We start from the raw sequence: 13,036 nt of genomic DNA on the forward strand, positions 1-13,036 counted from the left end.
ACAAGCAGCCACTAATCTAAATCTGCTCATAAAGGCCAACTCAAAGTCACTGCAGGTGTCACTGTTGTCTCTTCTGTTTTTTTAGGCCTGTCCTGACAGAATGTAAAACTGAAAATAAAAAGGTTTTGAAAGTAGTGTTGATTTTTCCTTGTCTTACATCTTGCAGGAATCAGTGTGCCATAAATTATGTGGAAGCTCACTTTAAATTCCATTTAATTTCTCAGTTACAGATCCACCAAAAATGCAACAATGATGACATGACAACAACTTTATTGTTGTGGTGAAAACATTTATTAAACACATATTAACATCCACATTATTGGAAAAAATCAGACGGACTGTCATTTTCAAATAAATTAGGTTTTAAATGCCTTTCTTTATTTGTGAATAGGCAAATGAATCACAATATCAACCTAAGGCATGTATATTGCAGTTTACCACTGTGCTGTGTTGTTACATCTCTGCAGGTCAGAAGACGGGAAAACAGCATCGATGCCTCCTGCAGCCCATTCATTTCATAGGCCTCAAGTTCCATGAACACAACACTATTATCTTGACTCTTATGTTGCTGATCTCCAGTCTATCTGCTCTGCTGGTTTCAACACCAGGCACACAGAGAGCATTTATTTTATTTTATTTATTTTTTCAAGTAAGACTACAAGCAGTCACAGTTCATTTTAAGGCAGTGCAGTTATTGGGCTCAGTTTGAACTGGTGGTGGACCGGAGACTGCAGGTAAGAGGTAGGGAGGGTGATCACGGATGGCTCAAAGTTTTTGGTGTTGAAGGTGGTGGCGAAGTCGTTGGCAAAAAAAGAGGCAGATTCTGGGACGCAGGGTGTGGCCGGTTCAGGTGTGGCAGTGTGAGCCGGAGCCATGGACAGGACCTCTGACTCAAACTGCAGCAGCTGACCCATGAAACTGAAGTTGGGTGAAATGACTGCCCGGCGCTGCTTGATGATGTCGAAGGCTGCGTCGAGCCGCAGCTGCTGCGTCCTCATGATGTACGCCATGCAGATAGTAGGTGAGCGTGAGATGCCTGCTTCGCAGTGGACCAGGACCTTTCCCCCTGATTGCTTCACGTGATCTGGAAGGAGAAGGGGACAAGCTGACGTTAATAATCTGGATTGAGATGGGGGTATGGCTTTTCAGTCTTTCTGTGATCATCAGCAAAAGAGTTGCACAGAATTAAGCTAGCATCAAATTAATTATTAAAAAACAGTTTTTCCATTTTGAAATATGAGCTATGATATTGTATCAGGTTTTATTTTTTTGTTTTGTTTATGTATGTGTGTGTAATTAATATTTTTTAAAGTCAAGTTACGTGGTAGAGAGGTTACAATGAATTAACAGTGAACCTTAACAAATGAAAAATCACATTTTAACTGTACCATTATTGCCTACTCCTCACTCCCACTCACTAATTAATGTGAATGCTTTTCTGCATGTCCAATCTAGTTTCTTTCTCACACCAGGATATCTAGACAAACAGGAAAATCAACACTTTCAGGAAACCTCAGTGGTACAACACAGAAATGTACACACATCCTATACCAGTTTTCGTTTTTCACACATACACTGGTGAGGCTTGTCTGAGTCACAGAGCGCAGCTGTACATGAGACTTTCTTTCTCCCACGCTGCTGTGGGGGCGCTGGGTGCTGCTGCTGCAGAGTTCACTATAGCGCGGAGCTGTGTTTTCTGATTTAGAGCTGCACCACTCCTACAAACTTATCTGTATGTTCAAATGCCCACACAAAAATCTACTCTCTGTTATCCGTATAAGTGTTGCTCACGACACATTTCAAAATTTTGTTAATTCTTAAAACTATTGCTTACTCGTTTTCTGTCTGTGAGTAAGTTTGATCTACCTACAGACACTTGGTTCCTCAAAGCCACTGCAGACACCTACACATGTCCCGCTCTCTCACAATTAAATAGAAACATTGAGGGCCACTTCTGCCTGGTTCTGAGAGCCACTGCAGGGGGAACAGCGATGATTTCTGACATCTCTCATCCTCAAAAAACGACATGAATGAATCATGAACTTCCCATCTGGAGTGGAGGATGCAGCAAGAGGGAAAAAAAGGAGCGACAGCAGCAGTGGGTGTTTTAACGACTGTCCTCTGGGTGATGCGCCCTCATTGGCTAGAGGTCAGAAGGGTTGCTGATCGGTGATTGATTTTTGTTTTAGGACCAGCTCAATGAGGATTTGTGTGCAGCACTTTTCTAATCACTTTGGCACAGTTGATGAATTTTGGAGGCCCTCCCTGAATGTAGGCTAAACCTGCCCCTTGGAACAATTTGCTGCCTTATGTAATAGGCACACTTACTCAAAGACACCTTAAATGTAGGCTGTATCCCCAAACAATGCACAATACCAACAATAGCACCCACCCAATACCGGTCAGCCAAGCTGCTAGTGGGTGAGCTTTGTCCTTGGTTATGCCTGGCTATAAATAACCACCAGCACATTGAGTACATCTTTTGCTGCTGCTGCTGCGGCTATTATCCAGCACCTCTCTCCTCTCCCACACACTCTCTCTTCCTCAGTAACACACTCGCTGTCCTGCTGCCCTCAGAAATCAATGATTCCCACCTGTAAATAACCAACAACTGCGCTCTCTATTTGTGTGTCAGTCAGATAGCTTTTATCCTTCACCCAACCATCATAAACAACTGTGTGTGTGTCTACGTGTGTATTTGTGTGTGTCAGTTAGCCCCTGAACCTCCTCCACCCCAGCATTACTAAACACGGACAGCTCACCCAGTTGTCACACTGACTGACCACACCCGGCACAGTAAGCCACAGAGATTAGGCCTGGGAGGCGATGACGGCATGTGAGCGTCTTTTACAAGTTAAGACGGGCGGGAGGTCGGAAGGGGAAGGGGGAAGTGAGCAAATCCTGAATGAAAGCTTGCTGGATGTGTTGGTGGGGGTGGGGTGGTTGAAGGCAGGTGATCAAGTTAAACTGATTACAGCTGGGTTTCTTATAGTCCTCTATTTGTGAATGGCAGCAGGTGAGAGGCAGAGATAAAGGGGGCTTATTTGAGGACACGTTTCAAAAATAAAAACACCTATGTATAGGTGTCTGTTTAACTCAGGTCTAGTATTTTTTAGACTCCTTGAGGTGATGTTGCACTATAAATATACAGACGGCGAAGCTGATGTTATTCCGGGAAAGGACTCCATCTTGGTGGTGGTGTATTTATTTCCCTCTTTAGCTGTTTTGAGCAAGTGAACTATTTTGAGAATTAAGCCGAGTGAATCAGCTACTTTATAAGTTAACAAACCAGAAATATACCTTCCTGACACAAACCTTTATATGCAAACCCTGGGAACCAGAAAATAGTTAAAGAGGTATCCCCAAGAGAAGGAGAGACAGACACAACATTCATTCCCCTCAACTCACCAATAAACTCTATGGCCTCCTGGAAGTGGGAGCTGATGTCGGCCATGTGGCTGTCCTCCACCGGGATCCACTTGTAGTCATAGTGGCCCTTGGCCGGCTGCAGGTCCCTGCGTGACACGTTGAGCAAGGCCGTGATGTGAAGGTCGCTGAGATAGTCCTGTCTGGAGGCGTGGTAGGCACTACCGAGGTAGAGGAAAGGCAGGATCTCCACAGGTTTACCCTGAGAACAAGAGAAGAGGGGGACAGAGGCGTCAGACAATGATAAGGACTAGAATCTACAACACTGTGCTTTCTAACAAGACATAACACCAACCCCAAGTAAAAGCATCTGCTTTAACCCAACGTTAATGCATCTCTGGGAAAATGGACCAAGCCACAACATCTAAGGAACTGCAGCTGGAGGGATTATGTGAACCGTGAAGTGAAATAACCCACAATATGTCATCTACAGACACAATAGAGTGGTCTCTGAGATGAGGCAGCCGCATGCTCTCTGTTTGGGCAGTGGAGGTTATAATAGATGAAAGGTCAGAGATGAAAGAATGTTTTTCTCAATGGGGCGTCCTGATGTCAGCTGGGCATCAGTGAGTGGTCTCTCCCCTTTTGAGCCAAATATGTGATGGCTGGGGAGCAGTGAAGGTCAGAGAATATCATATGTATGTTGAGAAAAATGTTTTGATGCCAAATATAAGTCTCTCTGATGTCAGCAGGGCTTTGGTGTTTTTTTTTTCTCTTCTCTTCTCTCTCTCTCTCTCTCTCTCTCTTTTTTTTTTTTTTGGATAAGGTTAAAAATAAAAACAGATAGTGGATGCGTGCCCTGTGGCTGTGTGAGAGAAAGTGTGGGAGGTACACGATTCTAAAGGGTGTTTCCATACCTGATCGTAATCTGGTTTGTGGTGAGAAAGCTTCTCGCTGTGGGTGTTGACTCTTTTCTCGGTTTCAGTTCCGCTCTGGTCGATGATTTTCACCTCAGTGCAAAGTTCAGGGTATTGAGAGTGGAAGTTCTCGTATCCTCCTGAGGCAAAAAAGGGGGAAAAACCATGAGCATAAGCACACACTTCTAAACTAAATAAGCTTACAATAATACCACCTGCACCCCCTGACACAGACATACACATCTTGTGAAATGGCAGCGTTTATGAAACAGTCTTAGCAACGGATTATAACCTTTATAACCTGATTATAAGTGCGTAATTAATTACAGTTGAGGAACCGGTAATCCTTTTAGGCCAACATCCTGAGGACGCAGAGGTGACAGACGGAAATGGATGGGTTTCAACACATTATCACAACCTCCAGGGGTTTATTTTGCTAAAAGAAATGGTTCAGAGGGGATTCTATTTCGTCGTCGTCTTCTTCTTTTTTTTAATCAATCAACGATATTGCACCACCAATTTGCCTGCATGCGTTTCTCCCGCACTGACTCATCCGCTCCGTTGACGCACACAGGACATTTCTCTCTCCAAGAAGTGAGAGAAAAATATAGTCTGCTCTCAACACAGGTGACAAGGATAGTGACATAGCTTTATATAACAGTATGTGTGTTATTTGGAAAGTGATTTTTTTTTTTCCAAAATAAAGAAATAAAGAAAACATGAGGGCGATCCCAAATATAGTCCGTAAAAGCGCGATACCTCTGGGATTTCTTTACAAACAAACCACCTACTATATAGCCTATGTTAGAACCTTCAGGCTATGAATATTAAAATTAATATCTGAACATATTTACGTAATATTACACTAAAAATAATTGATTTAAGCCTGTGAGACAACAACACTTATGAGACAAACCAAGTGAAGTTTGATTCCAGAGTAAGATTTCGGTCATTTAAAAAAAAAAAAAAAAAAAGGCATTCTTAAAAAAGTTTGACCAAAGAGGTGAACAAGTGAAGCTTTAACCCGTCGTGGTGGCTTTCATACAACATGTCTTTAAAGCCAGGATAGTAAAACAAATAAGCAAACTAACTCTATTCTCCCCTTTCTGGATTAAAACAGTTTAATTTCCAAATACTCTCACCTTTCAGGAAACAGATGTTTGCCCCGCTCGCAAGATGTGAGAGGGTGTTTATTACTATTTGTGCTACACTGTCCTTTTTCAGTTTTTGCCAGTGGGACGTCCGGTCATCCAGAGCTACGATAGCCGATATGCTCCCCTCCCGAAGCCGAAACAGGGCTCTCTCGTCCGGGATGACAAACTGAAGGGGCACCGGCCCTCCTCGAGACCTCCGGACCACCACTGAGTTGAGATTGACATTGACAGAGCCTTTGATGTTGGAGTTCGTGAATGAGAAATAAGGTCGGCAATCCACAATAAGGCAGCTCCCACACTCCTTCCTGATGATTTTCCTCAGACGCCGACAGTCTATGCTGGAGACTTTCATTTTGACGTCTAGGAGTTGTTGTTATTGCCTAAAGAATTCAGCTGGATCGCTCCTGAACGGTGAATACGGGCGAGAGAGGAGCCCCGCGCGCGTCTGTGCCTACATTTCCTCCAAGGGGATTCCGGCTGATCAGTTTTATGTGAATGGGACCTCCGGCGCGTGACGTCACGAACCATATATGGACACCGGCGAGGTGTGATCGCAGCAAAAAAAAACCCGCCCACAGTTATGACTGGGCTTGTGACTCCTCCCCCGGTCCTGGTGAATAAAAACCCTACTACTGCTGTGTGTTTGATTCAGCTATTACTCACAGCGTGTCCTCCACCGGCACCCACACCTGTCCTTTCATTTTCAGGTTACACTTCACATTCAGCGACCATTTAAAGGACATAAAACCAGAGGGTGTTTTTTTTTTTTTAGAAGAATAACCACTGTAAATCCCACTGACTAAAAAAGGACGCTATGTTTTGTTAGGATGCTCTATAAAACACGAAAAACATCAAGGCCAGAATGAACAAGACTTTACAGGAAAAGAATACAATAATACAGATACTTGTGATGAATGTCACGCACCTTACTGTAAATCCAAACAGGAGGAATTACAGGAATATCACAGTGATACCTATATAATAGCCTACATAAAACAGGGCTGCAACTAACAGTTATTGTCATTATAGATTAATCTGATGATTATTCATTTGATTAATTTATTATTTGTTTGGCCTGCAAAATGTTAGAAGATGTGAAAACTGTCCAACACAATCTCCTAGACCCATGATGACATCTTCAACAGTCCAACATCCAAAGGTAATCAGTTTTCAGAGAATCCTCATAACTAAGAGGCTGGAAACTGGGGAATATTCAGCATTTTTTTCCCCTAAGAAATGACTTTAATGATTAATCAGTTATAGATGCTGATTTATTTTCTGCAACTCAGCTAATCATTTCAGGCCAAAATGAAAAGATGGGTTTGGTCACACACTGTAAATTCATTATTGTGTACCACACATACAGACATAATGTACTCTGACACACAAATAAGCACACATAAACACACACACTTATGGGGAATAGAAAAATATCACACTTATAGAAAATAAATAACACATATAGTCCCCATTACACACTGCAGGTCTTCAAAGATATAACATTTGCAGTGATAGGATAGGATATGAAAAATTCCATGTAACATCATCTCCTTGACACTTCAAACATAACCATGAGTGCCACACCCACTGTGCTGTAAATCCCCAAAACCAAGGTGATTTTTTTTTTTTTTTTTTTGCCACTTATGAATAATATTCCATGTACCACTCGGTAATGTGGGGGAATTTCAAGAGGAGCTCAGTCACTGGATGACAGGGAGCTGACAAAAGCAACCTCTAACTTCCGCTCAGTCCCATGTATAGCCCAGTGAACCTGCTTTATATCCCTCGGCATGTAAGCCTAATCCCCCCAAATGAATTAACAGGTTTAAACGTCACACTCCCTGCACTCACATGACGGGCAATCAATCCTAACACACAGCTCAGGACTGTGTTTGCATGTGTTTGTGTTTGGATTTCAATATGTAACCACTGACTGTTTCCCATAATCCAACCGAAACCATTTTGAATTCACAGCATGTCATATTCAAAGAGAGCAAGAGCGCAGCCATGCCCAGCTGTAGTGTATACAGCAGTCATTTCATAGACTCTCAACCAAAAAGCACATTAAAAACAAACTAATCAGTCTGTGGAGAATAATATTTTTTGTCAAAGAAATAGTGGGGAAAAACTGTTTAGTGTAAACGGGAGAAAATGATGGCCTCCCTTGGTCAAATTAATCCAGCAAATATGTGTTACATCATGATGTGTCTGCTGCACGAATGAGTGGGAATGGTAACGACGAGAGCAAAACAGAGAGAGAGAGAGAGAGAGAGAGAGAGAGAGAGAGAGAAACAGAGCGATGCTGAACAACAAAAATGTGACAAACAGACAGACAGTGAGACAGACGCAGTGACAGCACCTGTCACAGACACAGATGGACAGACACCAGGACAAAACACACACACACACACACACACACACACACACACACACACAAAACAATAATAAACAAAACAATAGATAGCCCTCTCGGTCATGGCACTGTTATTCAGCAGTGGAGAAAGGACTTTGCATGTGGCGTTGTGCCTGGTTCGTGGCCAGTCTGTGATTGGCTGGACAAAAAAAGAGGCAGTTGAATGGATAGATGGATGAGTGGTACATGGCAGGCTGGCACGTAGATAGACAAATAGACAGACAGACAGACAGACAGACAGACAGACAGACAGACAGACAGACAAACAGATAGAATGGGATGGGATGGGGTTGGGTGGGGAGATGCCTGGATGGTGGCTGAGGATTAGAGGGACAGCAGGCAGCGTGCCATATGGTCCAGTCTAATCTGGGCTTGTGACATCATGGCTGATGAGTGGGGAGGCCCACCATCCGTTTCCGAGCCCTCATTTGATCATGGGGTTTGTTAGTGTCAGCTGTAGATAACAACAGTGGACCCAGACGAGCCAGACAAACAAGACATGCGTTCGAGTGGCTTCTCATTCAAACCTTTTCTTTCAGTTTCCTCTGTATATCACCCCTCTCTCCCTCTTTCTCTTTCTGCCTTTGCCTATCTTCTGGTCTCTTTCCTCTCCTCCTTCTCTCTCAGATCAGTGGTCTGAGCATACGCATCACTCTAACAGGATTACTTCAGTGTATCAGTAGCTCTGTGGTATAGCTAATATATTAAGGTAGCAGGAAGGCAGTTTTTAAGCCAGCCACAATCCCCCTTGCACAGAACCCTGTAGTCAGCTGATCGGCTATTAGGACTATTGTGTCAGCTGGGGTTGTGTCTGACGCAGTATTTTCACAAAGTGTGTCATCTGTATGGTGATGTCAATGCATCAGTAGTGCAAAGGTTTAACTGATTAGGCTGTAAAACCATGGGAACTGCAATGCTCCCATGGTTGGTTGTCCACCAAAGCTGATTAAAACACACAAGATAAAAATACACAAGACACAAGAGTATAATAGAACGAAAGCAGAAAAACATATCCTCCTCACTAACGTCTTGATTTGACCCACTAACAGGCTATGTGCCACAATCTTATAAAGTAGCTTTAATCAAACCTCTTTTTAAAAAGCCTACTCTCGATCCAGATATATTAGCCAACTATAGACCTACATCCAACTTCCCCTTTCTTTCTAAGATCCTGGAGAAAGCAGTTGCAAAACAGTTATGCAACTTTCTACAGGACAATAGATTATTTGAGGATTTTCAGTCAGGGTTTAGATTGAATCATAGCACAGAGAAAGTTGTGAAAGTTACTACTAACCTCCTAATTGCAACAGACAACAGACTTGTCTCTGCGCTTGTCTTGTCAGATCTTAGTGCTGCCTTTAATACGACTGACCACCACATCCTGTAATAGAGACTGGAGCATTTTATTAGCATTAAAGGAACTGCACTAAACTGGTTTAGGTCCTGTCTGTCTGTCTGTCTGATAGGCTTTTCTCTTCATACGTGATACACAACTGCATTTGTCAATGAAGCCTAATGGAAACAATCAGCTAGCTAAACTTCAGGCTTGCCTTAGCGACAGAAAGACTTGGATGACCAGCAACTTTCTACTATTGAACTCTAACAAAACTGAAGTTATTGTACTTGACCATACATACATTTTCTAATAATGTAATTATGCCAGATGGTATTGCCATGGCCTCCAGCTCCACTGTGAAGAATCTTGAAGTTGACCAGGATATGTCTTTTAGCTCACACATAAAACAAACTTCTAGGACTGCCTTCTTTCTCCTGCGTAATATTCTGATTCTGTCTCAAAAGGATGCTGAAAAACTAGTCCATGCATTTGTTACTTTCAGGCTGGACTATTGTAATTCATTATTATCAAGCTGACTGTAACCAGAAAATGCTCCTCCTCACCTATGCTCGCCTATACTATGCTAAATGCTAGCTCACACAGTCAGTCTGTGGAAAAAATAGTTAGAAACAGATTTTTTTTTTACCAGTACAGAGCTTGAAACTGAGGCACAAACCCTGATGCTGATCCAGGAAAACACACACACACACACACACACACACACTCACATATATATATATATATATATATATGTTTCTGCACTGCACTTGTGCTTTCCTTTGGCTAGTGACACCAAATTAATCATTTTACGATTTCTCTATGGGCTTTGGGAATTTGTTTTTTATTTGCTGATGTTCTCTACACATTCATCACCAATAATCAGTAGAACAAATGATATATAATAGTTAACTGGAGCCGTGCAGGGGAGAAAACACTGTTGAGTGTGAGTTACCAGTGGTCTCAGTTGCCACTATGTTCACTAAATTGGTCCATGATGGCTAATAGATCTTACATTATGAGTCACAGCGTCATGGCCAGCTGTGTCCACCTGCTGCTCTCATTAACTCAGTGTGAGGTGAATATTATTAATCCCTGAGGGTAAAACAGTAACATCAGGCTGAATGGAAGGTCTGAGAACATCCACTAAGAAAAACATACAAGAAAAGTCTAGATGTCACTGGATTTCTGAGAGTTTTATTATGGTGACAATTTGCATATCAGTTTTTGTTTGGTTCAGTAACTGCTTTCCATTAACCTGATTTTGCCCAATTCCATGTTAGTTGTTTAGCAATTTCCTGTGAAATACTCCATCAGCGTCTGTCAAAGATTAACAAAGACAGAGCTTCAAATCTTACGGTTGCACTGTTTCCTGGTCTATTGTTCAGTTCAGCTCAGTTCAGATTTTTATTGTCCTTTAAGAGGAAATTCTTTTTGCATCAAAACAGCATAAAATCACAAATGTATACAAACATAACAAAATAAAAACACAATACAAGAAAAGACAATATAAGTGCCAGCACTGCACATGCAATTCAACAGTAAGGATGCTTGTCAAGAGCAACAGCAACATAGAGAATAAAGATGAGAAAAATGAAGTGCTAAGATGTAAGGATTCAAGTGGCAGTTTACATTGTACTGTGATTGAGAGCACTTACTGCACATGTAACAAATGAAAACTAGAACCTGTTGCACCCAATTTTAGAAATGCCATATCTCTCAGCAGAAAGCAAGAAGGGCAAATTCATTAACAAGAGGGCAGTCTTAATTAGATGAGATATATTTAGCTTTTAGTTTTATTTCTCTATTGTAATCTCTGACAGAGGAGGCTGCTGTTTACGGCTGTCTCACTGTCTTGACAGTGTTTCCAAATTGATTCCTGTTTTGTACATTTTCAACAAAATCACTGAGCAGGTAAAGACTGATTATATGACGAGTCTGTAAAATAACACCACCCGGTGTCTGTCAACATTAAATATACAGCCTTTGTTTGTCCTCTCTTGCATGTTGCGTCAGTGCTCACGTCAAAGCTCAGTTTCATATCAATGCCTGCGCCGTGGTACCTGCAGCTGTCTACAATTTCTACAACCTGTTCTTGAAGTCTGAGAAGGTGAAAGTGATATTTTTCTGAAGTCACTGACTGTATCTTTGGTTTTTGCAATGTTACGCCTAAGAAGGAGATGATAAAATCATTGTGCAAAATCACTGACCGCAGGTTCATGTAGTGACTCATTCTCTCAAAGCAGACTGTCAACTACTGTTTCAACTGTGAATTTAAGAATGCGCCTGTCCTCATACTGGCTTCCTCAGTTGTTGGTGTAGAGAATGAAGCAGTAGTTGGGACAGGACACAACCCTGTGGGGAGCCTGTGGAGGACAAATGCTGTTTAGATGGAGCATCCTTAAACTCTGTAGCAGTTCATCAGCTAAAATGTGGGTTTAACTGTAATCAAAGCAGAAGAAAAATCAATATATAAAAGTATGGCATGAATTTTTATCATCTACCCCTTTCTTTGTGCTGTGGGGAAAATGCAGGGGGGTCAAGAAGACCCTCGACCTTGCCGAGCAGCTGGATCCTGACCAGCCTTTCAAATACCTTCATGAAATTAATGCAGGCCTGAAATTGGACCACTGGATCCTTCCAGTGGAAAAATCAGTTTTTCTGCCTCAGCCTATGATTGATTTCTTGCTGTGGATGGATTTTACTGTTATTGTGTGCTATTTTCAGAGTTGAAATGTTTCCTACTGTTGAACTTCCCTGTCCAGTTGTTTGTAAAATGCCCAAAGGTAATTGTAGTTCCCCCTTTACTGCATGTTATGGCACCAGTTTTTGTTGAGGGTGTTAAATTGTTTGTGAGGAATTATTTTATCATGATGTATATCATAAAATAAGAGGCTGCCTCACTCACTGCATGTTTCTCGTTTACATTATTTGTTGACAGAATATTTCATATGGCAGCCATCTCTATGAGTCAGTTTTTATGCTGCATGCAGCTCCTATAACAAAGACTTTGTATTTACACCAGACAATAACTGCTGCCCAGACTGCACCAGTACGGTATGCGAGTGCGTCAAGTCACTTCCTGTCCAGAATGTCCCCTTTTTTCCATTGGACTTATAAAAAGCACTCAAACACAATAGACTGCCTTCGCTGGGACATGTACAACCCCCCCGCTCACCACTGCTCCCCACTGCTCCCTACTCAGCTGCACAGGTGCTTCCTGGTTTGCTGACGGTGCCTCCAGATGATGATGCTGTTTCCCAATAAGGCTCACATTACTCATTTCGCCTCAGCTAAAAACTGAGTACAGGAGGCTGGAATTCCACTCGGTTACCAAAAATGACCCAAAGAAGGAGTTTCAGCATAGATTTACAATTAATATTATGAAGGAATTTTGTGGGAATAATGTCACTCAGCTAAAGTCTGCCACAAAATTGAAAAGGAAATCTTCACAATAAACTAATAAATGTGATATGAGATTTGCATGTGTTCGCACAGTGTTCCCTTAATGAGCATTAATATGAGTAGTGCTATGAGAGTATGTATGGCCATTACTGATATAAATGGGACATTATTATACGGATGATACTACTGATAAGGAATGGTCTGTGCATTCTGGATACACATCCCAAGTATTGTTGTTGGCAGATAACAATCCACAATAGACTCCAACCTAAACTTTCTTCCATCTCTCACCAGAAGTTCTGGATATCATTAGAGATTATTATCATTAAAAGAGATTATTCTCCCCCAGCATCTTACCTCTTGTTTGATGTTAAAAGGCAATGTGTAAATTGTGAACCATTAGCACTTTAAGGTACATTTTGTTATCAGCACTCGGTTTTCTTTGTTA

The 13,036-nt window shown here is 41.9% G+C and overlaps 1 protein-coding gene across 1 annotated transcript; it reads right to left on the reverse strand.

Moving 5' to 3' along the window:
• Positions 1-268: 268 nt before the first annotated feature.
• On the reverse strand, positions 269-5,912 carry dusp5 (dual specificity phosphatase 5). Its single transcript, XM_018679728.2, has 4 exons — positions 5,426-5,912; positions 4,284-4,423; positions 3,409-3,628; positions 269-1,084 (listed from the first exon to the last, which is right to left on the reverse strand). Exons 1-4 carry the CDS (start codon positions 5,787-5,789, stop codon positions 678-680), a joined length of 1,131 nt encoding a protein of 376 aa, XP_018535244.1. The 5' UTR covers positions 5,790-5,912; the 3' UTR covers positions 269-677.
• Between the last annotated feature and the right edge of the window lie 7,124 nt (positions 5,913-13,036).

Source organism: Lates calcarifer, linkage group LG5 (genome assembly GCF_001640805.2).
Source record: "Lates calcarifer isolate ASB-BC8 linkage group LG5, TLL_Latcal_v3, whole genome shotgun sequence".
In the NCBI taxonomy this organism is placed as follows: domain Eukaryota; kingdom Metazoa; phylum Chordata; class Actinopteri; family Centropomidae; genus Lates; species Lates calcarifer.